Source organism: Anoplopoma fimbria, chromosome 20 (genome assembly GCF_027596085.1).
Source record: "Anoplopoma fimbria isolate UVic2021 breed Golden Eagle Sablefish chromosome 20, Afim_UVic_2022, whole genome shotgun sequence".
NCBI classification, from domain to species: Eukaryota; Metazoa; Chordata; class Actinopteri; order Perciformes; family Anoplopomatidae; genus Anoplopoma; species Anoplopoma fimbria.
Window position 1 is genome coordinate 1,922,470 of NC_072468.1, and position 25,553 is coordinate 1,948,022.

General features: G+C 37.6%; 3 protein-coding genes across 10 annotated transcripts; 2 read left to right on the forward strand and 1 right to left on the reverse strand.

The window, feature by feature from the left end:
* The first annotated feature begins 1,478 nt into the window (after positions 1 to 1,478).
* LOC129110154 (uncharacterized) lies at positions 1,479 to 5,149 on the forward strand. Its single transcript, XM_054622336.1, has 8 exons — positions 1,479 to 2,934; positions 3,028 to 3,399; positions 3,491 to 3,523; positions 3,669 to 3,707; positions 3,789 to 3,915; positions 4,294 to 4,362; positions 4,586 to 4,667; positions 4,767 to 5,149. Exons 1-8 carry the CDS (start codon positions 2,838 to 2,840, stop codon positions 4,842 to 4,844), a joined length of 897 nt encoding a protein of 298 aa, XP_054478311.1. The 5' UTR covers positions 1,479 to 2,837; the 3' UTR covers positions 4,845 to 5,149.
* A 3,338-nt stretch (positions 5,150 to 8,487) lies between these two features.
* LOC129110161 (sialic acid-binding Ig-like lectin 14) lies at positions 8,488 to 10,106 on the forward strand. Its single transcript, XM_054622343.1, has 4 exons — positions 8,488 to 8,569; positions 8,648 to 8,707; positions 8,790 to 9,167; positions 9,276 to 10,106. The coding sequence occupies exons 2-4, from the start codon at positions 8,668 to 8,670 to the stop codon at positions 9,551 to 9,553; spliced, it is 696 nt and encodes a 231-aa protein (XP_054478318.1). The 5' UTR covers positions 8,488 to 8,569; positions 8,648 to 8,667; the 3' UTR covers positions 9,554 to 10,106.
* Positions 10,107 to 10,130: 24 nt separating this feature from the next.
* Positions 10,131 to 23,119, reverse strand: LOC129110128 (myelin-associated glycoprotein-like). Of its 8 annotated transcripts, XR_008532131.1 has the most exons (15): positions 23,032 to 23,119; positions 22,757 to 22,857; positions 22,580 to 22,611; positions 17,108 to 17,275; positions 16,324 to 17,011; positions 15,073 to 15,142; positions 14,504 to 14,866; positions 13,359 to 13,649; positions 12,389 to 12,640; positions 12,041 to 12,301; positions 11,833 to 11,923; positions 11,393 to 11,485; positions 11,194 to 11,266; positions 11,024 to 11,112; positions 10,131 to 10,823 (listed from the first exon to the last, which is right to left on the reverse strand). XR_008532131.1 is itself a non-coding variant. In XM_054622306.1 (14 exons), exons 6-14 carry the CDS (start codon positions 15,119 to 15,121, stop codon positions 11,077 to 11,079), a joined length of 1,509 nt encoding a protein of 502 aa, XP_054478281.1. In that variant the 5' UTR covers positions 15,122 to 15,142; positions 16,324 to 16,938; positions 17,108 to 17,275; positions 22,580 to 22,611; positions 22,757 to 22,857; positions 23,032 to 23,119; the 3' UTR covers positions 10,131 to 11,076. The 8 variants fall into 8 exon arrangements, 7 of the variants coding, with proteins under 7 accessions (XP_054478281.1, XP_054478283.1, XP_054478282.1 ...); XM_054622306.1 differs by having other exon boundaries at positions 10,131 to 11,112; positions 16,324 to 16,938; XM_054622308.1 differs by having other exon boundaries at positions 10,131 to 11,112; positions 16,324 to 16,970.
* Positions 23,120 to 25,553: the final 2,434 nt, after the last annotated feature.

Genomic DNA, 25,553 nt, shown 5'->3' on the forward strand with positions numbered 1-25,553 from the left:
CTAATAAAGTTTGTTGGCCTGCTTTTGCTAATGAAACAAAACAATAAACCCAGGACTAGTTGGTTAACAAGTTGTTAAATGGATCTCCTAAATCAACTCTGGGGTACAATATCATAGGCCTATATGGGAAATAAGCAAGAGAAAAGGTAAAATAAATAATTTAGTTGCCAAGCAGGTCATGGCCTTTTTTTCCAAATTGAAGGTCTAATGATATAATAGACTGCCATATGTTGTACAGAGAACAAAAACACCTTTGATCAAAGTCTGAGCTAAAATTGACGTGACTGTGTTCTTGATGTATGACATATGCTGATGCAACTATCAAAATATATTCCTTAATCCATAATCCTCACGGGTATGAGAGCAGTATTATTCTCAGCTGCAAGAAACACATTACAAACACTGTGTGAAGAGCTTTAAAAGATATAGGCTAGCATTTATTCATGTCTATCTTTTAATATTAATGGCATTGTGTACATTGAAAGGGTTATTGATCTCTGTAGTCCTCCTGTCCATACTGGCTGCGGTCCCTTCCTACACTGATCTAATGGAAGTGAAGGGGACAAACTCAGAATACACCGTCAGTGCGTTCTAAAGTTTATATGAGGCTTTCGACAAATCAGTTTGGTATCTCTCTTTTTAGAATGAAACTCCTCCTTTGTGCTTTCATGGCCTTTGTTTCACCAGCAGGGGGTTAGAAACACAAAGAGGGAATTTGGTGCTAAAAGACTGTAACTTTGAAAGATAAATTGATTTCTCTCACTAAGAGACGCATCAGACAGTTTGAGCCTGCTGACTGCTTAGCAACCTTTATGGCCAGCATAAGGAACAATTACAGCAAACAATAACACTATCGGACATGTCATGGTTAGATTACCCTTGAAAAAATGTAAACCTATCCTTTAATTTTGTTACAAACATGATTTTTTTTTCAATTTCAACGCTCATACCTGACATTATTGAAACTAGTCAGTGGAGCAGAGAGGACACTTTACTATTTGTAGGAAAGCATATGGACGACGCCTCTATTTTGTGAAATCTTGCACTTGTTAGCCTATGCTGTTGTAACACTGATGTGGTAACATACAAACAGTTTTCACACCTCTGAGCGATGTTATCAGGGTAAAAATAGAGACGTTTTTTTGTAATTTGATGTTTAGTGGTTCTGTGTACTTGTTTTCCCTGAAACTAGTAGAGCAAGTCTCAACACTTTTCAATGTTGTATCCGCTGCATTAGTGATGTTGAACTTAACCCCTTACACCTTTTTTGTTTTATGACTGTACACGTTATGGTTTATTCTAAAACTCAATAGAGATAAAACAGAAAAACAGAATTGTTGGTCACTCAGAGAAGTGTAAATAGACACTTAAACGTTCAATTCAATTCAATTCAGTTTATTTTGTATAGCCCAGAATCACAAATTACAAATTTGCCTCAGAGGGCTTTACAATCTGTACACATGAGACATCCTCTGTCCTTCCCTCACATTCACAGGAAAAACTCCCCTAAAAAACCCCTTTAACAGGGAGAAAAAAGGAAGAAACCTCTGGGAGAACGACAGAGGAGGGATCCTTCTCCCAGGATGGACAGAATGCAATAGATGTCATGTGTACAGAATGAGCAGCATAACAGAGATACAACACATTCAATGTATATGACATAAATGATTCATATAATAAGACTACTTATAATAACAGCAGCAATTATTACAGTAGAATTATAGCCATGAAAATAGTGATAGTAATGTGACTAATAATAATAATGGAAGTAGCAGTGGGTGTCAGTCGGCTCACAGCAGGAGGCACGACTACGGTCCAGGTACCACAACGATTCATGGAAACCTGCAGAACGAGAAAGCAAAAAGGGCTTCAGGGTGGAAGTAAAGCTAAAAATGCTTAATGGTACAGGTAATAGTAATAGTAATGTGACTAGTAATAATAATGGTGGTAGCAGTCGGTGTCAGCAGGGCCGTAGCAGGATGCACATCCACGGTCCAGGTACAGCCACGATTTATAGAAGCCTGCGAAGCGAGAAAGCACAAAGACTCCAGGGTAGAAGCAAGTCAATAAGCGTAATAGTAGAGGCAATAATAATAGTAATGTGACTAATAATGATAGTGGTAGTAGTAGTGGGTGTCAGCAGGGCCTCAGCAGGTGGCACGATGACAGTCCAAATATAACCCCGATTCCTGGGAACCTGCGAGGCGAGAAAGCACAAGAACTCCGGGGAAGAAGCAAAATCAGTAATGTGCATAAATAGGAGATTAATACATAAAGAGGGAGTGAGGGAAGAGGAGAGAGGAGCTCAGCGTATCCTAGGTAGTCCCCCGGCTGTCTAGGCATATAGCAGCATATCTAGGGGCTGGACCAAGGCGAACCTGAACCAGCCCTAACTATAAGCGCTATCAAAAAGGAAGGTCTTAAGCCTGCTCTTGAAAGTGGTGAGTGTGTCTGCCCCCCGGACTGAAACTGGAACCTGGTTCCACAGAAGAGGAGCCTGATAACTGAAGGCTCTGGCTCCCATCCTACTTTTATATACTCTAGGAACCACAAGTAACCCTGCATTGATTGAGCGCAGCTCAACGTCAAGTGAATATCATAATTTATGTCCCCTCAATGAGAAAGTCATACCAGGGTCACTGTTATTTTTTCTGACCCAACTTCTTCTTTTTCAAGTCATGCTGAACAGGAAACACGCCCAACCATTTCACATCAATGTTTAGATGTAATACACATCGGCAGAGCACAACAGAGCCTTGCAACCTCTTCTGGGCGGTTTAACTCCAGAACTTTGTACTATGTAAGCTACCAGATGTGATAGACACAGCTGAAACAAGATGTTGGTTGACCTCAGAATGTATTCCTTTGATCAGATGAAGCTGATGGACCTGATTGATCTTACTCTCCTATTGATCCTGGCGTCTAATGCAAAAGGTGGGTGACATATTAAGTCTGTGTTGTTTAACATTTTTTCTCATCAAGTATGCACTTTAATAAATATAAATTCTGGTTTGGTTTTGAACCTAGGTGAAAGCTGGAATATTAGTGTTGAAAGACAGATCACTCTGACCTTGGGTTCAAACGTTTCCATACAATGTATGTTTACCGTTCCGGATGAACGCCGCACTAAAAGTGTTGAAGTTTACTGGAAAAAGAATGAGAGAAGCAACTTTAATACCTTTGACAACGACCACAATGCATTTGTATTTCACCCGAATAACACGTATGTGTTGGAGAAGTACAGAGGAAAGACCGAGCTCATTGGAAATAAAAGCGAAGGAAACTGCTCCCTCAAGATCTTTAACGTCATGGATAATGTTCAAAACATCTATGTGAGAGTTATCGCAAAGGGGGACAACTACAGTTTTAAGGCGCATTCTGTCTCCATTGATGTGCTTGGTAAGACTTTCAGTAAAACATTTTTTTATTTGAATTGTTTATATGTCATGAATCCATTTGAATAAAGTAAAATTAAATGTTTCTCCCACAGGTCCTGGTGTTTCACCAGGCACTCGTCAACCAGGTATAACTCGTTGTTTTTTATTCTCTCATTCACATATACTTTGTTTCTGTGCTCCTCAATTTGCTAATAGGCTGTTTAATATTTCTATTTCTATGTCAGAAAAAGTAGGTTAATGATGACAAAGAAAACTGATTTATTTTTTTAGATATCATAACTATAAGGCCCACCTTTAAAACAACAACAAGTAAGTTTTCACAGTTTGATATTTAATATGTCTAAATATGTAATTCAGTTTCGTTTATTAATGAGATTACTGTCTCAACAGTGGATCCAACAATGAATACGACCCAGGGGGCTACACCACTAAGGCAAATGGCCATTGCTGGACCGGTTGTTGCAATTCTGATCATCATTTTTGTTATTGGAATAGTCTTTGCCATCAAACACAAAAGGTAACTTATTTTTAAGTAATTTGTAGTTTTTGTTTCATGACTGATCGTTGTGCTTTACTTACGTAAATCATAAACTCACCTTTCACTCAAAAATGTGTTTTCCTTTTTTTCTGCTTACTTCACTCCGATGTTCGACCCTCACTGTGCAAACAGATGCATGTGCAGAATTTGTCATTAGAAGGCTACTTTCTCACTCAAATGCTGAAGGGAAAAGTTTGTCTACCCATCTTCAATCTGAGTTTAAAGCGAGCACAAATGATCCAAAGCAGAGTATTGTCATGTCCTAAAACATGTCTGGAGGGGGGCTTTTTAATGTGTTGTAAGAATATCCTTATACAAACAGATGAAAGGCTAATATCTTTTTGAATATTTTCACAGGTCAGAATCTTTTACCAGGGAAGGTTCTGGATATTATGCAAATTTTAGCAGAGCTAACAAATTGAAAAGGTTTGTTTCTTGATACATTTGTGAAATCAAAATAGAATGTAGACTCTTTTTTTGTTACTGTGCATGAGCAATACAAGAAGGAAAGTTTAATACTTTTCTCATGACGACTTTTGACTGTGAAAACGGTTGTTCTACCAGATATGTTAATTGCTGACATAATGACACATTTCTGATCACCTGTCACTCAAGTTGGAAACCAACCTGGTCTCTTTTGTCTTTTCAGAGAAGCACCTTGCAAAGAGCCAGAGAACAATAAACTTTCTGAATTGAAGGCCATTGATGAACCTGTCTACATCAACATTGAGGTACAATACCCCCACTCAGTTGGGTTTTAATATACTAAGAAGATGTTAACCAAGACAAAATCCACAGCCCAATATGTAACCCAACCTCTGTCTTTGCAGGCCTCTCCAGGTCAGATGGATCAAAGTACGGATCACACAGACAGTATATATGCAAATGTGGATTATTCAAAATTGTAGAAAAGCTGCTACTCACAAATCCATTTGGAACTTCCCTTTAAACGTTATTTCCGTATCCTGCATACGTGAACATGGTTTTGCTATCACGAGTAGGAAAGGACTCACAGCCTCCTCCAAAGGATTTGATGAGATAAAGACTGCATGTCATTAATACAAACAAAAAAAGCAGAGTTACAGTTGGTCTTCTGTTTTTCCTGGCTCATGGTTGCAGAAAATGAGGCGCAAAACTACAAAGGCAATGCAGCTGTGTCATATGCAGTTGTTTGGTGTCTCTTTCAGTCTGGGTTTACTATATGAAGGAGAGATGGGAGACTTTTCTGTTTCCAGGGGCCAATTGGCCAGTTACAAAAAGCCGCTATTTATTTATATAATTTCATATTGCAAAATTAAATTAGTTTATTTAGCCTTTGTTTATTGCAGTGAATATGTACCCATTGCTAATGAACAGCTTATTATTGCTCAGAACCAGCGCTTCAAATGTGGTTCAACACATTATAACTCATTTTACATATGTGTCCCCCTTGCCCAGTGTGATCTGCAGTTGATGCTCATCTGTTAATGCTGTGTTTCCCTAACCATAACCAAGCGTGACACAGGAGAAAAGGTGACCTTGAGTGCCATGAAAGGCGCCACCAAATGTATTACTATTATTATTAATATTATTATATTAGGAATTTATTTTGCAACAACTTATGACTGGAGTTCTCTTTTCTTTGGAATCTATTCATGTAATCTTCCATGTGCAACCTCACTCATTTGGGGTTAAGTGACATGATTACGGTTTTTTGTCTTTCTCAATATGTTTGCCAATTCACTTCCTGTGTCATCTGGGCAGTAGCTGAAACTTCTGCATTTTTCTTTTCTGATTCAGTCTACCATTTAGAGATTAGTTTATTCCTTGTAATAGCATTTAATTTATAACTATATATATATATATGTATAATAAGAACTGTACCAAACAATAAAAGGTTAAAAGTGGATGTCATTGCTTTTCCACAGTGTTATACATTTATTGAGCAAAAGTTACATTTTAATTAGATTTTTCTGAGTCTTTCTCGACCTTGGTTGTATCGGTGTGCATTCTGGAGCTGGCTTATCATCATATCTGAGAGTATCTTGTCCTCCCTGGGTTTGTCCAAGAAATTGGTCTTTCATTTAATTTATTCTGCATTTTTTCCCTGTGTGAACCACACCACTAAACAAATTTTAAACAATGTATTTTACTACGTTCAGCTGCCACTACAATCCCTTTACAATCTCTGCATCCCTGAATGTTAACTTATGTATGTTTATTCATAGATGTAAATATCTGTATTTTTTTCAGTTTACAAACTTATTAGAGATGTTATTAAACTACCAGTTACATATTCTGAAGGTATTAAAAACACAGAATATTCCATTTCTTCTTTTTGAGGTTTGACCTCATTTGACTCCTCAAAGCAAAGCTGTGAGATTTCCTCAAAAAGAAATGTAGTTATAGTTCACTGGGGGGAAAAAAAGAAAACACTGACTGATAAAGGGCTAGAGTTAAATGTGATAAAGAAAGAACTATATATTTTAACTCATCTAAGATCTACCCACAGGTTTTCCCCATGGCACACATGGTTAGCTGTCAGTTTGGAGGTTTCCATGAATCATTGTGGTACCTCCTGCTGTGACCCGGCTGACACCCACTGCTACTTCAATTATTATTATTAGTCACATTACTATTACATTACATTACAGTCATTTAGCAGAGGCTTTTATCCAAAGCGACTTACAATCAGTAGTATATTACATATCATTCACCCATTCACACACTGATGACAGGCTACCATCAAGGTGCCACCATCAGACTCTAACTAACATTCATGCAACATCCAGTCCACACCGATGGCAAGCCTTCGGGAACCATCATTTTTTCCTTCGTTACTCTGCTTACTACTGTTATTATATGAATAATTTATGTCATATACATTGGATGTGTTGTATCTCTGTTATGCTGTTTATTCTGTATACATGAAATCTATTGCATTCTGTCCATCCTGGGAAAAGGATCCCTCCTCTGTCGCTCTCCCAGAGGTTTCTTCCTTTTTTTAGGGGAGTTTTTCCTGTGCCGATGTGAGGGTGTAAGGACAGAGGATGTCTCATGTGTACAGATTGTAAAGCCCTCTGAGGCAAATTTGTAATTTGTGATTCTGGGCTATACAAAATAAACTGAATTGAATTGAATTGAATCGACTCAAGGGCCATTACTTTGTCATTTTTGATTAAATGCTTGTTAGTCATTATCTATACCACCTCAGTTCCTTTGCTCTCAGCTGGTTTATTCCTCTCTCCTCTTCCCTCACTCCTTCTTTATGTATTAATCTCCTATTTATGCACATTACTGATTTTGCTTCTTCCCCGGAGTTCTTGTGACTTTCTCGCCTCGCAGGTTCCCAGGAATCGGGGTTATATTTGGACTGTCATCGTGCCACCTGCTGAGGCCCTGCTGACACCCACTACTACTACCACTATCATTATTAGTCACATTACTATTATTATTGCCTGTACTATTACGCTTATTGACTTGCTTCTACCCTGGAGTCTTTGTGCTTTCTCGCTTCGCAGGCTTCTATAAATCGTGGCTGTACCTGGACCGTGGATGTGCATCCTGCTACGGCCCTGCTGACACCGACTGCTACCACCATTATTATTATTACTAGTCACATTACTATTACTATTACCTGTACCATTAAGCATTTTAGCTTTACTTCCACCCTGAAGCCCTTTTGCTTTCTCGCTCTGCAGGTTTCCATGAATCGTTGTGGTACCTGGACCGTAGTCGTGCCTCCTGCTGTGAGCCGACTGACACCCACTGCTACTTCGATTATTATTATTATTAATCACATTACTATCACTATTTTCATAATTATAATTCTACTGTAATAATTGCTGCTGTTATTATAAGTAGTCTTATTATATGAATCATTTATGTCATATACATTGAATGTGTTGTATCTAAGAACTGTTATGCTGCTCATTCTGTACACATGACATCTATTGCATTCTGTCCATCCTGGAGAAGGATCCCTCCTCTGTCGTTCTCCCAGAGGTTTCTTCCTGTTTTCTCCCTGTTAAAGGTTTTTTTTTAGGGGAGTTTTTCCTGTGCCGATGTGAGGGTGTAAGGACAGAGGATGTCGCATGTGTACAGATTGTAAAGCCCTCTGAGGCAAATTTGTAATTTGTGATTCTGGGCCATACAAAATAAACTGAATTGAATTGAATTGAATTTGTGTTGTCAGATGGAGTCATTTTTTTCCTTCCTGCCTCTACTGTTGACTGAAAATGGCAGTGATAGTCTTCAAAATTCAACAGTCCTTTTGGTGATTCATTTATTTTTATTTTCATTGTGTTTTTGCCATTGGTAGTGAGACAAAATGTAGCGTCTGTGCATTACTGGAACTGTGTGTTCTGTGGAATTTCTTTTCTGTATTCATATTCAAAAGTAGAAACAGAAGTAACATCTTAAACAGAGGACAAGTAAAAAGTAATCACATAATGCAACATCATCCGTCTCCTGGGCTTCTGCTGTATCTGTTTAAACACCAACTCACATTATGAGCTCAACACTTTGATAAACATTTGGTAACACTTTCAATTTTAAAGGTTGAAGCTGGCCTATAAATATCACATCCAAACGACACTGCACACATCTTCACTGAGAAAAGGTGCATTCAAACAGCCATTAAAAGAATTCAGAGGTAAGGGAATTTTTGGTGCAAAAGAACAATCAGTTTGACGTGTCTTTCATTGCCTTTATGCCTTTTTTTACACTTTAGGTTTCTCTTCCTCATCAGTGATGGAGCTGAAGTTGTGGTTTTCCTTTCTGTTGTTACATGGTGAGTCTTACATTAAAATGATTTTGCTTGAAATACTTTATCTTCATAAGATAAAAAGATGATCAATGTTCTCTCTTTTCAGTGATCCATGCCCAGTCCTCTAAAGGCCAATGGTCAGCAAACGTACCGACAAAGATTCCTGTCCTGCAGGGCTCCTGTGTGGTTATTCCCTGCATTTACAATTACCCCAAGCCCACCTCAAAGCGGCCCCTGTCCAGGTGGAGAGGATTCTGGATGAATAATAAGAAAAAGGTGGTCTCAACCAATCTCCCCAAATGGAAACTGTCTGAGGAATACAAAAAACGCACCCAGTTTTTGGGAGATCTTAAAGCACGCAACTGCACCATGCTGCTGGATGGTGTCAGGAATAGTGATGTTGGCCCTTTCTACTTCAGGATTGAAATGCCGCAATACAGAAGCTTCTCCTACAAAAAATATCCAGTAACCATTGATGTTAAACGTGAGTATTATAGGTAATCTGAATCATGTTTATGGCAACAAAAACATTTTTTGTAAATATTTGGATCACTGTGTTATATCATGTTGCTATTCTATTTAAACTCTGCAGGCGAACCAGAGCCTCCATCTCTGTCTGTGGAGGTGAATGATAAAGTAACCGCCTCCTGCTCTGTGTCTCACTCCTGCCCAACGATTCCCCCCCAAATCTCCTGGAGCCAATCTGGATTCATCACCCGGCGATCAAAGAGGCTGAATTCGTGGAAGTGGGAGACGGTGTCAACCCTGATCTTTCTCCCTCGACCCAGGGACTTTAATAGGCCTTTGAACTGCACAGTGCGGTACAGAGGAGGGAAGCTGGTGACAAGCTCCACGATTCTCAGAGTATGACGTAAGCTCAGTGCATGGCCTAAATATCACCCTTTAATTCTGCATGGTAAATTAATTCATGTGTCAATAAGTTTCACATCTATAGTTTAATGTCTCTCAGCTACTAGATTTGTACAAGTTTACTCTCCATACAGACGTTGAGCTGAACAGAAATACTACCCTGAAGTAGTATGAAGACAGAGAGATACTGTTTCACCAAAAGTGAACTATAAGTCTTCGCTCTGAATTAAGAAACACAATCAGTCAGTTAACACTTCACTGCACACTGTAATGTAATTTGAAAGACCTCTTTAATCAGTGTCCCTTTCATGATCAGTTAATTACCACCTCATATCTGGTGTGTTTACTTCAGTAATGCTTCACTGTTTAAGGCTTCTATTAGTATGATTTATGGTGTCTTATTAAAATCAATTACCATCAAATGATTAAATTGATTGTGTAAAATCAGGAGGTCATGATGGATAAATATGTGTCCTTGAATTTCAGTATGAATATGTATAAACCAACACAGTTTTGTGAAAATGTGTAATAAATGTAGTGATAAAAAAACAAACACCAGATTGTATGATTTGTTGATTCCTTTTTTTTTTATTATTTTAGATTATAAAATATTTCAGGGCACCTACAAGGTTGAACTTTCAAAGGGTTAAAGAAAACAAATCAACAGGCAATATTCAAATTCCTTCACCATTTCTTAATTCTAAAGATAAAATATGAACAGTTTATGATCGTTTGAGGCAAGGCTTGTGCTGAGTATTAGAGCGATGTTTGGTGTTACTGTGTCTGAAATGTGTGATCACTTCAGTACTCGGATCTAGCAGCTGAGATGGGGACCAGCTTCCCTTTTGCCTTCCTGTCAATTTAACATTAACACACTTGCAAGGGCCCCAAGGGGTTTTCCGCATTGACCTCAGCGCATTATACCTCCACTTTGTAACTTGTTTTATTTGATTAATGAGTGAATACAATCTGTGAGGCTGCATGTACTCATACATTTACAGCAAAGGTAGTCAGACACTTAGTATGGCATTGAAATTAATCTTCTTTGAGTGTTTTGACATAATGATACAACTGTTTTTATACACATATGATAAGCGCATCTGTGTTGTGCTTTGATTAGCACAGTGACTATGTACAAAATGTATGTACAAAACTATGCACAAAAAAAGCCAACATGTAATGTTCCCTACAGTGTTATTCAGCAGGAAGCCAGCATTTTGTAACTTCAATAGCTATGTTCTTATCTGTCACTCTGATAAAGAAACCACTCCTGCAAAAGAGGAAATACAAATTGAGTAACTTGTGCAACACGTGTTGTTATTGGCTGTGTAGAAAATAGTTATCAAACATATTAGCAGTTAAAGTTAACAACTTGAAAAATATATATATTTGTTAATTACAGGAGACAGAAAAGCAACACTTGTCATTACAGAAGACAGAATATATATTTTTACAGCTTTTTTGACTCACATCAGTTAGGCAACAGAGGGATTGCAGCTTTCCCTCCTATGAATTCAACAAAGTTACATATTGGCGTAGATTGCTTCATCCCAGTCAGTCTGAAGGAAACAAAATAAACTCACTCCCTTCCCTCATGCATGGAAAATAATGAATGAATGAAAGAAGAAAACTTAACATACCCCTATGTTGCCATATTCAGTATCGTTGGCATAAATGCCGGAGCAAGGTACATCATCATCGCTAATCTGTTTTCTGAGGACAGAATACAGAAAACAAACATGTTTGTAACAAATTTACCAATTAAACAAACAGGATTATTAAAGGTAATTTTACATCATGAAGATGGTTTTATTCAAACTGAGGTGAATGACTGAAAACCTTTTAGTTGCAGCCAACTGAGGGAGTGCCACATCTTTGTCTGCCTTCTCGGTGCTCATGTGAGGTGTTGGTGCATTCTCAGATCTCCCCCTGCTGTGAGAATAATGGTTTTTAATTTAGGAACAGCTATTGACACTTTTTGCAACAACTGAAACCCAACGATGCAAACTGCAAGATTCAACACATCTGTAACAACTTTTTTCTCCCAGGTGTCAAAAAGATGTTATTTGACAGTTATAAGACACATTTCTACCCTTCACTAACCAATACCACTACATGCATGACTTAAATGTGTATAACTCTTTCTGGTGCCTGTTTACAAAAAAATGTACACAATATTTTTGAACTGTCTTACTATTTCATATTTGAATGCTTTAGTTTAAAAACATACTATCAAGAGAAACAAAATATTTGTTGTACATTTTTTAATAGTAACTTACCATTTTTTAAAAACTCTCACTGTTATTAAAATTATCACCAAAATCCCGCCTGTTCCTGAAGCAATGCCAATACAAAGATTCTGCATATTCCCTGTCCAAACAGAAACCATGTGGTGTCATTTTTCTCTTTATCAAAATAAAATGTGTGCCTCTTGTCTCGAGGTGTATGTCATGCACTTCTGGAAATAAAAATAAAAAACGTCCTTACTGTTAACAGGTAAAGAGAGTGTTAGGTTGGCCTTGCCAAGCGTGTTGTTTGCCAGACAGTAGACAACCCGAGAAGATCCAAACTCTGCCTGCAGAGTCCCGATGGTAATGGAGCCATGTTTCTCTACCTTGAAATTTGGCAGGACTCCATCAGAAAGCACAAATTGGACCATACTGGCAGGCTGGGACTCCACAATGCACACACACTTCACCATATGCGCCTCTGAGGAGCAGGAAGAGACCGTCTTAATCTCAGGCACATCTGTAAGCACAAGAATATCATTTTATGAGATATGATTAAAATAAATCTCTCTCCTTTATCATTACATTTCTTTGATTGCTTACTTACATAACACATTGAGCAGCACAGGGTTTGATTTGCCTTGTCCCACTGCGTTGGTGGCAGTACAGAACAGGGCCGCTGTGTGTCTGGAGACATTTAGCAGCTTGTAGACATTTCCTTGATGCAGCTGAGCACCAGTTTCATCTTGCCACTGATAGCTGCTGGCAGGAGGTTGAGCATCACTGAAGCATTTTAGCAGCACATCTTCTCCCTCCTTTACATCTGACTTGTGCTTAACATTCACATTCTCTGGGGCATCTGCATTAAAACATACAATTAACTGTTCATGATACCATGGTGTACTACATTTGGCAGTTGTTTACAAAATAATATCAATGCTGAGCTGATGTCAATGCACATAAACAAACAAGATAATACGAGTCTACAGCCATGCTAGCAGCTCTACGAGGCTGTACATACAGGGACAGCAGTGATGATTAGCACTAAACACAAAGAACATCCAAGGCTGCTCGGAAAGTCATTAGTTTTGCAATTGTTTGGTCATAAACCAAAGTATTGTAAAAATTTCGACCAAATGGTTGCAGTAAACAAAAAGTCACCAAAGTTATAACAGTTGGAGCACATACTGTAAATGCCTGCAATTAATTTAGTTGTCCAAACATTTGACTCAAAACATAAATTGTCAACCTGAATGCACAAAATGTCATGGCAATCAATAGATAATGAGATGTTTCAGTCTTAGACCATAGTGGTGGATAAAATAGGGCCCCTTTCACAGCAGCCATTTGACACGATATAGCCGTGTAACACCTGTGTTCACCCTGCTATGACATATCAAAAGGTCTGTCATAAAAAGGGCCTTTACCTTTTAAAGATGTTAGGTAGGACTCATTTGTGCATAGAAGATACACAGAAGGAGACATTATTTGCTGTCCTTCAGTAAGGGAAAGCGTAATGAATCATTTTTATAGCAGCAGTTTTTATATGGCTTATGGCCACTACCATGAACACTTACATTTTACTCTAAGGACCCTGTTTGCTTTGTATTGCTGCCCTCCCTTGTATGTTGTGTTGCATTGCAAAAGCTTGTTGTGATCAGCACTGGTAGGGTGAAAGTTCAGAGTAGATGTCTCTCTCCATTGGCCATTGTCCAGCTGCTGTGTTTGTAAATGTTGTTCTCCAGGGAGACTCCAGCTGAAGACAGGTGGTGAAGTGATGCAGAAGAAAGACACAGAGCAGGACGCAGACACAGTTTGACCCTCTATCATCTCCTCCTTCACTGAGAAACGGATGGGATTTGGTTCACCTGTAACAACAAGAAAGGTCATGATAGGCAGGCAGTGAAGGGCACTTAATCTACTGCGCTGTTAAAAGCAATTTTATATCTTTTCAAACTTTGTATTCTGGCATCACATGATTTTGGTACTTCCATGAATTTTGGAAGCACTTTTGTTGACAAAGATAAAAAACTTTAAAATCCCAAATCATGTGAAATGACAAAAGGTTACCAAATCACATGAAATAACTACTAAAACATTGGGCTGTATGGTATAGGTATAGCATAAAAAGTAAGACATTTCTTGTTTTATTCACTTGGCATTGATGCCATATGCTCTTGGAATGTTGAAGATTTAGAGAACTAGAAATGTTGACTAAACCATGTGGGCAAAGGATTTAACACATATTGTCATAAATGGGTGTCATTCAATGTGCCATACAGCTGTCTAGAGAAATGAAACCGTATCAACTGGGTTTTGATCAAAGTTATTTAAAGCGAGAGGAGACCAACCAGTTACAATCTCACAAATAAGGAAGTGGGAATCTGATTTGTTAAAAATTGAAACCTAAATGACCACGTTAACCTACACAGATGTATTGTCAGAGGACATTGTTTGAGCTTTAAGTTACAAATTCAATTTAGAACACAACTGACATAAACCTTCAAGGCTAAAAATAGAAATGTGTTGTAATAATTTCTTTGGAGACCTAGATGTTCGCACAAACATCTGAAGTAACTCAATAACACCAGGAATGTCACAAAATGAGTGATTGTCCTGATTCACTGATTGCAACACCTTACTTAAAAAGAGACTTCTGTAAATATGCAGGAATTAACTGTACTGTTACAGAAGTCTGGTGAGAGTTGTTAATATTACTTACTAATCATTGTAATGGTGACTGTGTTCTCTTTGTAGGAAAATTTGTCATAGCCTGCCATTTCAATCCTGAAATGAAAAGGCCCTTGGTCACTTTGTTGAAGGGGATCAATCTTCAGTGAACAGTTCTTCTGTCTGATGTCTCCCAGCAGCTCTGTCCGATTCCGATACTGCTGCATCATTTTCGACTTGTCTGGGTGATAGATGAGCTGATTTGTCGCCTTGGCCCACATCCCAGTGAACTCAGTGATCTTATTGGCATGATCCGGGTAGTTAAACGAGCAGGGGATCACCACACAGGATCCAGGGAGACCTTTAACTGAGGACGGCATCTTAATTGTCCAAGATGAGGCTTCAGTTTGAGGAACTGTTGCAGAGGAAAACGGGATGAAATGAAACAAGAGCAGCAAAGAGAAGGACTTGCATGAAACATACAAATTCATCTGAAAATCTAATTCTTGGCCTGAACAACAACAATATTAAAACATAAAAAAGACAAAAAGCTGACTGTTTAACTGCACTTATTGTGAGCATAAGAATATGATAGCTGGCAGTGAAGATAAGGTGTCATACCTTCAAAGCAAAGGCACACAAAAAACATGGGCCATTTGACAGAATCCATCTCACCGTCTCAGGGTCAGACCTGTGAACAAAGTGACAAATAATTCCAATCTTGTGAGGTTCGACGGTCATTTCCCTCTGGCGATGACTTGTCCAGTTTCCATTCCACTTTTTATACAGCAGACACACACACTGCTCTACACACAAGTGTAGTTATTTGTCTCTACGGACGTATATTGGGGAAGTATTTTGTATTAATCATCATTATTATTATTTTTAAACCATGTCTTGTGCCATAAACTATTCCTACCCAAGCTGTATATTTTTCAGGTTTTACTGTCATAAAACAAAAATAAAAATAAGTTTCTCATTAACTTTTAACATGTTTTTAAATTAAATTTCTGTTCTGCATTTGATATCACAACCCTTGGCTTTATGACAAGGTGTTCAATCCCCCCTTTTCTCACTACCTTTTTTGGATATTTGATTTATTTTAGTATTCATTACTTCTCCAATTTTATATCTGTCAGGCATGTTCCCCACTTTATGAAGCCCAGACGCCTTTGAAATAATCGCTAACAACCCTCGTAACATATTATTTGATACGGAAACTAAAAACCTCACTCGTTCCTTTAATTATTCATTTGATATTGATATAAAGTCGTATAGCCCCATTGACGGGTCGTTTGTTTGTGCGAGCCCACTCTTAATTCAATGAGATAAGTTACCTTTACTAAGGATGCTCTGATTATTAAAACAGTGAGGTTGTAAAATGACTAAATTATGCAAAACACAGTAATTTGCCTAACAGAGGAGGTTTCACTTTTTAAATTACTTACTAACGACAGCATATGTAGGAGTCATTTTCTAATATATTGTAGTTTATTATTTGACAACAATAAAAAGCACAGGTTAAACCTCAGAGAAGACCATGTGGTACAATGGCCCATTTTTGCACAAAAAATAAATCAAGAAGATAAAACAGAATTTGCAGGAAGGTTAAAGGTATTTGTCAAACAAGCTTTCTTACAAGTGAGTTACAAATTGTATTTGCTTCGGAGAAATGTCCCTAAAATACTTTGAGATCCATGTGGTTAAATAAAATACAATGATTTAAAAACCATGTGGTACAATGATGAAACAATAGCGCGGATTGAAAACAATGACATGTTAATTCCTTGGAAAGTCCACAGACGTTGCAAATTATATCACTTTCTTTTAAGATATGAAGCTCATTTCCTCACGGAAATTACATCACTCTACCTTACACCTTTGTTTGTTTCACAGATGCAGAGATATTGAGACAGGTTTCCTTTGCTCAGTTCAGCCTTGCTCAGTCTGATATTTGTTCAAATTGCAATTATCTAAAACTCTAAAAGTTGTTTTTTTTCACATCCAATCGATCTGATAAGTTCTCCCCCCTGCAAATAAATATATATGTTCCCCTTTGCTTCCATTCCACACAAATAAAAGGGGACTTATCTCTTTTTAAATTTGCACTGATGCCTCCCTTCCTGTTCATAGGTTAACGCCCACTGCCTTGTGGTGAAACTTCTCTGTGACACCTCTCATGTTGCAGGAGCCTTACAGTGGCTGTTGGCAGTTACCCCTTCAAATATCCCAACTGACATTAGTGAATTCAGTCATTCATGAGGCTTGATCTCCAACAAAAGCAGGGTTCAGCATTTCTCCCATGTTTGGATAAAAGCTGTCGCTCTCTTGGAGAGCTAGGTCCACGTAACGGATGCTGCGAGCCAGGTGAACCTTTTTCACAGATAAACTCTGCTTTGCTTTCACTCTCCGAAGAGCCTCCTCTCCTTGTGTCAAGACGTCCTCCAGCTTGACCTTGTCCTCTTTCTGGCGCCCCCAGGACAGTTTCTTGGGAGAAGGAGTGATGAAGCCAGTGGACACTGAGTTACCCATGACAGGAAATGTGCTTGAATTGGAAATTCTTTGAATTAAAAAGCAGAAAATGTACCAAATGAAAATGAAATCATTACATGAAATATATAATGCTAAACTCTAGAATCCACAAATAGATTTTTACCTGGTAACTAAAACAGTTCACATCGATGTCCTTCCTTTTCTCTAGATTGTCTGCTGTCCCAACGTTGAATGAGAGGTGGTATGGCTCTTCCATTTTAAAGACAGTCCTGCGGGGCAGTGTGAAGGCCTGATCTCGTCTGTCATCAAAGGAACCATTAACTGTATCTCTCTGGATGAGATTAAACACGGCAGTGACAGTACAAGTTAATCACTGCTGATGAATGGTTCCTGCAATCAGTTTGTATTAATCAGTCGATCAATCAATCGCTGGGAAGAAATTCCTTCAATCACAAACACACAGTCAAAGTATGTATACATTTCATCAAGTTGTATGTATTTATTGTAAGCTTAGGCCTTTATCATCAGTGTTTCAGTTTGATTTAATTTGTTTCATTTAGCATCTTTATACTAATGATGTACTATGTATAATATAAAGTATGCTGTTAATATGAAGTGTTTTGTAATAAGGGACTGTGTGGAAATTCTTGACTTCAGAATTTGAGATGGCGTACTAAAATTCAAACCTTAATGGCATTATCATTTTCTCATAACATCTACATTGAAAAACAGAAGTGAAATTAGCAATCTCCAAATTTATGACAAACGTAACAAGAAGATGCATTGGTTAACTAAATATTTCAATTTTTGAACCATGAGCTGTCATTGTCTCTTTATATGACACATTCAAAACATTTTGGACATATTTAACTATATTACTGTAGTTCTGCTTTTAGTTGAGATGAAGAACAAACTGAAGGTGGGATATGCTCGCTGGAGATATAACATTCAACCACCAATAGACAGAAATATTGATTCTATTAGTTGATTTTGATGAGAAGAATATGTTCCCCATAATTTTGTTCCTTTAATGTGTTTGAATCTGATCAGATCTGTTCTGATGCCTGCTGCTAAGAAAGTATGAATTCAGGCATCATCTCTTGAAAGTCCCAATTTAAAACCCATTTGTTACTTAGAAGTCCTTAAATTCAGCATGTCATTGCTGTATGACAGACAAATTCCTCTGCAGTGTACTTGGCTGTAACAGATTATACCAATAAGTGTTAAGGAAATGTATATTTTAACATTTAAAGACTTACAAACTATGGATTTTTTTTCTTCTACTGCATTATTCAGCGTTAGGTTTGCTGTTGTTGAGGAGAACCACAGACATTCTTTAACTTTCCATCACACTTCTTATCTATTTCCGTATGTTTCCTCTTGTGATTTCACCCCCACCTTATGACTTCAGCTTCTCTTAAACGATCCTAAAGCACCACCATCTGGCCGACACAACTGAATGAGTACTAGAGTGTTTAGTTTGCAAAAATCATCCATCGAAGTTTGTAACAACCTATTGTCCAAAAAAGTTTCTCTGACAAGAAGAAAGGGTAGTTGAATAAAAAAGTACTGTTGAATATTTATTAGACTAAAGTATGACTGAAAAAGGTTAACATACCTTCCTGTGGAGGACAAAGGCATGCCAATCAAACAATGATGAAACAGACTGAGTAAGAATCTAAATGTAATGTACAAAGAAAAATATTTACATTACTGAAAAATCTATACAGAAAACAGCAGGTCATGGGTGATGGTGGATTTAAATTAGATGTGGGGTTTTTTGTATGGAGATGGAAAATTATTTTAACATTTTTCTCTAAAATTAAGATCAAACACAATGTTGCAAAAGTATTAGCAAAAGTCACACATTCACACAAGACAGAAAACTGTGTCATCACTGGCCATAATTATCAACTGAGAAACCCAAACACAGTGCCTCTATTATCACAAACAAGTGAACAGTGAATACAGTTTTCCAGGTAGAATGTGAGTTTAACAACTACAACAACAGTGTACTTCCCCTTAAAAGTAAAACAGTTTAAAGTACAAAATGCTGATTGTTGACTCTTTAAGTTGCATTAATCAATAATATATGAACTTAAAGTCAAAAGATGACATGTGATGTGAACGGGGTCAATTGTAGCAACAAACACAGATTTTACCAATAACTTTGTAGCTACCTTTAGACTAAGGCATTCAAGCATGTAACAGCTAAACAGATGTAAGAGAATACATTTACCCTTGGTGGTTTATACATTAACATGTGATCTACATCTGGATATCTTTTCCCTGGAGGAGGACAGGATGCTGGCAATGCAAGGGTGTAAATGCACTCAGGAAGCATTACAATCAGAAGGCGATTGTGATCAGATCTCAGCTAGGAATTAATTAAATCTTTACAGTGTAAACACATTCTTAAGAAAAAATGTTTACTCAACAAGTTGAAAAGGATATCTACTTCCACCTCTTAGTGCTCAAGTAAACCAGGCAAAAAGCTACAGATAAGCCCTCCCTTTCTAACAGAAAAACATAGAGCTCATTGTGTCCTTTGACCTGTTTGTTGACAAGCTGTTACAGATCCAGTGCGGGTGGAATAGATAGATAGATAATAAGTTAACCATATTAATACCTGATACAGAATACATGTTAATAGCAGGTGTGAATCCAGTCCGCAAGATATGGAACAATAATGTTGCTCTATGTCTGCTGCAACTGTGTGTGAAGAGGTTTGTTTTCAGATGTATTCTGGCCCATTGTGGCCAAAAAAATATATTACTGTAGCTTTAACATATAAGAAAATGTATCTTTGACTTTGTTTTTGTTAAACTGTGAGGAACTTCTCAATTCATGAAGCCAACTCAACTTTCAGTTCCCACCTTCAGATTCTGCTCTTGATAAGACCGTAGGAAAAGAAGAACAGAAAATAAGAAACGTCAATCTACACTATAATAACATGCACTGTGAAACATGTATTTTTATTATTAGTGTATACTGGCCAAAAGCTAACTGTAAAACCTATTTACAGCATGTTGCTGTAGATCCACAAAGCATCATGGTCAAATTTAATACCCGGGTTAATCCTACAGTAAATTCATCCTACTGTGTATCGTTTTACAGTAATTTGAGCAGGAATCTTTTCGCAGCAGTTTAAACAACAAACAAAAATGATATTTTTTTGTTCAGGCAGACAGAAGAAGACACGCCATCTTTAACGCGATTCCCTCCATTTTGTTACACAAATGATGACAGTAGATCATAAATGAATATGCCGATGGACACTCTCAACACAATTTTGTTGCAAATTTGTGATCGGATTCCACACGTCGACTTCAGCAACAGCAAGCTAACAAAACTCATAATTGTTCCTTTGTATTTCCTTGTTGCCAGACATTTTGCACCTTTAGGTTAACTAACCACAGTCTTCTCATGTAAAGTCATTGTTAACGTCACCTGTGCACGTGACTTTAAGAGTGCACGTGAGAGAGAAGTAGGGAGACACCTTCCTGCACTAGTAAGCTCACATTAGTGTTACTAATATTGTCAAAATAGACTGTTTGCACTTAAAATATAAATCATGTGGCGTCATTCAGCGTTAGTTGATAAAACATTTTGTTGTACAGTATTGTACAATTTCAGTTTTTCTCTTTAATTGCTTTTCCTATGAATATAGTACTTTTGCAAATTTCCCCGCTGCGGGACTAATAAAGGATTATCTTATCTTATCTTACTTGGGATTTCTAATAGTGTTGTCTGTTTATTTTGTGTTGCAGGAAACTTCCACCCAGACAGACATTGAGGCCCAGGTTTCCTGGCCTAGCACTCCAAGGCTCATCCTGCGTGGTAAGATCCCAGTACTACACAAGACTCAACATAGACTGATGTTAAGGGTTACTTCACCAAAACCGCCTATTTGGATCAAGTAGTCACTGTGTGTGCTTTGAAACTCTGACAAAGAAACTAACAAGCTTCACGCCGAACTTAGATTCCAGTACTCGTTATGTAACCACTTACTCGACTGGTAAAATACTACTCAAAATTAGCATACTGATTGTGCTTATCTGAGATGGAGCAGCAAAACTATTTAAGTCCATCACTTGAGTCTGGCAGTTCCTCCAGTGGTCCTAAAACCACATCCTCTGTAGCCTTCTTGTCCTCGTTGGTGGGATGCTTTTTACTTTTTTATATTTGGGCTGTTGTTTAATTGTTAAACAGCAAACTTTAGTCTTCCTCTCCATAAAAAAAATATAGAAAAGCAAGCATGGCTTTTAGTAGTACTATGAGTAGAAGTAATTCAAAATTGTCTGCACATATCAGTTATGTATAATGGAATACTCGTCTTTTATCTTAAAGAGTACTCAACAACTAAATTATTTGAAATTCCCATCCCTGTTCTTAACGATAAATGTGTTCACTGAAATCTTTTTGGTCTCAAGATATTCTCTACTATGTTACCAAAATATGTTGCAGAGTAGACACACCATAATAACAGCTGTGGATGTAAACTTAAAGTGATATTTCAGATTGGTACCAATATAGTGATATTTACTGGTCCATGTCAGTGCATTACATCTACAAAGTTGGGCCCGTTTGCCCCCTTTTATGTAGTGTTGTTGGTAGTAAACAAACATATTGTTTTATTTCTAATACGAATCAGTAACAAGTTCCTCTTTACCCTTCCACTGGAGGGGCAATGACACCAGCCCAGGAAGAAGACTCCAGTACAGAGAGTAACTTCATTTCAGCATTTTATTGTGCAGTTTTTGCGGTTCATATTTAATTTCTGTGTTTTTATACTTATCGTCTTATACCAGCATTCATTTTGTTGCTTCCAGTGCTTGAATTTTACTGATATCTGTCAAATTACTTGAAAACATGTTAACATTGTCACCGTAACTTGAAGAAAGAGGAGAAATGTGTATGTTCAGGAATGTCATGGTAGCAGTGTTATTGTTTACAAAACAAAAAATGTTTACAAAATGAAAAATATAAAAGTCAAATTGGTATTTACTATGTAAAATGTTGAAAGTGAAAAAAAAAATTACTATTGGTGAGAAACACTGTGTCTTCATTTTACAGTATGTAATTATTTTACTGTTATTAATTTACAGCATTAAAATGAATGCAGTGATGCATGTCAGTGTTCTAAGATTTGCTGTTTAAAAAAATACAGTACATATATATATATAGATTTAACCAAATATCTAACAAAAAGCAACAACAAAAATAAACATTGTGCTTCTGCAGAGATAACTCAGATGACTGTGAGATCAGTGATGCATTAGTCTCTGAAAGTTCACGACTGTAACAGTACAGGTCATCAAATGATAAAGATAAAATCCTTAAAAAGGCCTCTCGCCTTCGTTCAGAATTTTCAGCTGTTTATTGCTCCATGAAAATGCAATCCATGATAACCCGTACCCCTCTGCTCTCACAGATTGCAGACAATTTAGGGAAAAATTTATATTTGTTTATTATCATGCTCCAACTTAAAAAAAAAAATCTGTTTCTCTTGGCTGTGAGACAGTCTGGAAATACCGTTCCACACACTTAATAAACAAAGCAATAAATGCATGAATCAAATTCTCAAGAGAGTTGAAGAAGGGATGTGATCTAAAATATTTTTCGTCTTACCTACATTTTGGATTTTGGAGTTCTGTGATGCGTTTTCTTAAGCAGACAGAAAAAAGTGATGTTATGAGGAGCACAAAACTTTTAAAATAAGACAGGGGTGAAATGAAAAAACGTTTCCACTTTGATAACGTTAATAACCGATCATTTTGTTCTCTTTAATGTAAGTGTGTAATGAACTCACTTGTATTTATTCTTCATATATAATGCAGATGACTGCAAAGATCACGGCTGTACCCATCGCCTCCACTGTAGGAATGAGGATGTGGTTATAGTTTTCTGTAACTGCAAATAGACAGAGCCATATATAAGGGCCAATTTTCCTTTACGTCACACAAATAAGATCCAGTATCTAAACTTCAAAGAAAGAACATCCTTAAAATTCAACAATAGTTACAGTCTCTTACGTTTTACATAGAGAATCAACATAGTAAAGATAATTTCTAAGGTGCAGCTGACCTGATCCAGGTGTCCCAATAACCGTGTTCGGCCCATGAAGTTTTCCAAGACCAGCTTGCTATCATCATGATAGATTGATTGATCTCGATCAGTTGAATGATGCCAGATCCCTCTGAGTCTGGAGGTGGGCAGGTTTTCTTTATGATGTAAACCAGGGAAAAAGCTACAGATAAGCCCTCCCTTTCTAACAGAAAAACATAGAGCTCATTGTGTCCTTTGACCTGTTTGTTGACAAGCTGTTACAGATCCAGTGTGGGTGGAATAGATTGATAGATAATAAGTTAACCATATTAATACCTGATGCATATCACATGTTAATACTGTCAAGGAATTTTCCTTATTGTATGTTAAACTTCCCTCTTGTAGGTTAAAGGTAACTGTCTGTAGGTCAGGTCAACTGTCTGTCTCTCTTAGCCAGTCTCACTCTATGTGCCTGATGCATTTGTGTGATTAGTCCAGTCCAGTCTCAGGTAATTTGATTTTGTAACAGTTCATTTTTAATTATTCTTTTCATTTAACAACACAGTGTTTTACGACAACAGAAGACAGAAGTATGGTGTTACGCCCACTGACTCATCTCTGGCCTCTTTTTGGAGGTGAGCTGTCTGTCTGTGTTTCAGGTCTGCCACGCCCCCCTTTCAGTGCCTGAAGCACCCACACCTGTCCCCCTCTTTCGCTCTTTGCCTGTGAGCTGGTTGTTTGTTACTGTCATGAGCATTGATACTGTGTAAACCAGTGTTTATGTCATTACCCTCTGTTTTGGGCTGGTTAGATGGTGGGGAGGTTTATTAGTAACCAGTCTGGGTGATTTGGGGAAGCTGTGTAGGGGTTCTCTTCCATTTAAGTTGTTGATTCTGTTTTCTCCTGTTTTCTTATCAGTATTGTAGTATTGTGTTTTGTTTGTTTCTGTAGGAAAGTTGAGTTTCATATTTTCTAGATAGTGTGGGGGTTTTGTTTATTATTTTGGCCTTAGAGACCCTGACGTCAATGCTTCCATTTTAGTTTATATCTGTTAATCAATTTGTTATTAATAAATGTTACTTATTGTGCTTGAGTGTTTAATTTAGTGTCAACTTTTATTGAGGGTTTGTCTGAAATAGTTGTGTTACTGCCTATGTACCCCTAGACCATTAAGTAGGCCGTAACATATGGACAAAGAGAGAAGGATGATAATATTCTGTACGCCTTTGGCAGGTAATATATTTAAGTATATTTACATAGACCCCATTTAAACAAAAATCATTTGTCAAAGAGGAGTATTTTCTTTCTTTATCACATGCATATTTCTCTTACAGCTATTAGCAGCCCAGTGTTTACTGGAGAGTGGAAGGCCAATGTGGTAAAAGAACTTGACGTCCTGGTCACATCCTGTGTTGTGGTACCCTGTTCATTCACCCATCCTAAAGAAAACCCACCCCCAGACTCAGAGGGATCTGGCATCGTTGAACTGATCGAGATCAATGCATCTATCATGATGATAGCAAGCGGGTCTTGGAAAACTTTAGGGTCCGAACACGGTTATTGGGGCACCTGGGTCAGGACAGCTGCACCTTAGAAATGACCTTTACTATGTTGATTCTCTATGTAAAACGTAAGAGACTGTAACTATTGTTGAATTTGAATAATGTTCTCAAATTACTGTAAAACAATACACAGTAGGATGAATTTACTGTAGGATTAACCCGGGAATTAAATTTGACCATGATGCTTTGCGGATCTACAGCAACATGCTGTAAATAGGTTTTACAGTTAGCTTTTGGCCAGTATACAGTAATAATAAAAATACATGTTTCACAGTGCATGTTATTATAGCGTACATTGACGTTTCTTATTTTCTGTTCTTCTTTTCCTACGGTCTTATCAAGAACAGAATCTGAAGGTGGGAACTGAAAGTTGAGTGGGCTTCATGAATTGAGAAGTTCCTCATGTTAGGCTAAGATACTGTGTGAGTTGAAAGGGACATGGGCATGTCGGTGATCTGAAAACAGATAGGAGTTGTAGTTTGGCTGGGGGGGGTTATTGGCAGATATTGAATATGATATTCAGTGTATAATCACCCGAAACTAAGATTAGTTATGTTTTCCTTAGCTTAGAAAAATGAATTTATATCTACTAAGGGAGGGGTCATCTTCCACATAATCCGCCATCTTGCACCGGCATGTTTCTACGGCAAGAGCGGACACTAGCGAGAGCCTTTCGTGTTTTACATTATCTCAAGGAAGGGATGCGTTCTGAAACCCGGTATTAAACGAGCCCCGGTGTTAAATAATTAAAGATTGTAGGATTAATAAGCCTCGACAAAACTGTTTTTAAAATTTGTACTTTTTAATGTTTTGAAGTACTTAAAACGCTGCAGCTTGCATTTGCTCTGCACTCTGTTGGGCTGAGCTCCTCCAACTACACAAACGTGCACGCAACGAAGCGCGAACAGATAAGTCGCTGTGGTGAAGTGTAGTAAACTCAAGTTGATGACAACTACGCTTGTTACTGTTCGGCAATAAAATATAAAAAGCCAATACATC

Excerpts from the sequence above, each read along its gene's own strand:
- LOC129110154 (XM_054622336.1), top strand. The coding sequence starts at position 2,838 with ATGTTGGTTGACCTCAGAATGTATTCCTTTGATCAGATGAAGCTGATG. Across the intron at positions 4,363-4,585 it reads AGAGCTAACAAATTGAAAAG|AGAAGCACCTTGCAAAGAGC; the intron begins GTTTGTTTCTTG and ends TTGTCTTTTCAG. Across the intron at positions 4,668-4,766 it reads CTGTCTACATCAACATTGAG|GCCTCTCCAGGTCAGATGGA; the intron begins GTACAATACCCC and ends CTGTCTTTGCAG.
- LOC129110161 (XM_054622343.1), top strand. The coding sequence starts at position 8,668 with ATGGAGCTGAAGTTGTGGTTTTCCTTTCTGTTGTTACATG. Across the intron at positions 8,708-8,789 it reads TTCCTTTCTGTTGTTACATG|TGATCCATGCCCAGTCCTCT; the intron begins GTGAGTCTTACA and ends CTCTCTTTTCAG. Across the intron at positions 9,168-9,275 it reads AGTAACCATTGATGTTAAAC|GCGAACCAGAGCCTCCATCT; the intron begins GTGAGTATTATA and ends TAAACTCTGCAG.
- LOC129110128 (XM_054622306.1), bottom strand. The coding sequence starts at position 15,121 with ATGGATTCTGTCAAATGGCCCATGTTTTTTGTGTGCCTTTGCTTTGAA. Across the intron at positions 11,486-11,832 it reads GTGAGAGTTTTTAAAAAATG|CAGGGGGAGATCTGAGAATG; the intron begins GTAAGTTACTAT and ends TTATTCTCACAG. Across the intron at positions 11,113-11,193 it reads CTGAATATGGCAACATAGGG|ACTGACTGGGATGAAGCAAT; the intron begins GTATGTTAAGTT and ends TGTTTCCTTCAG.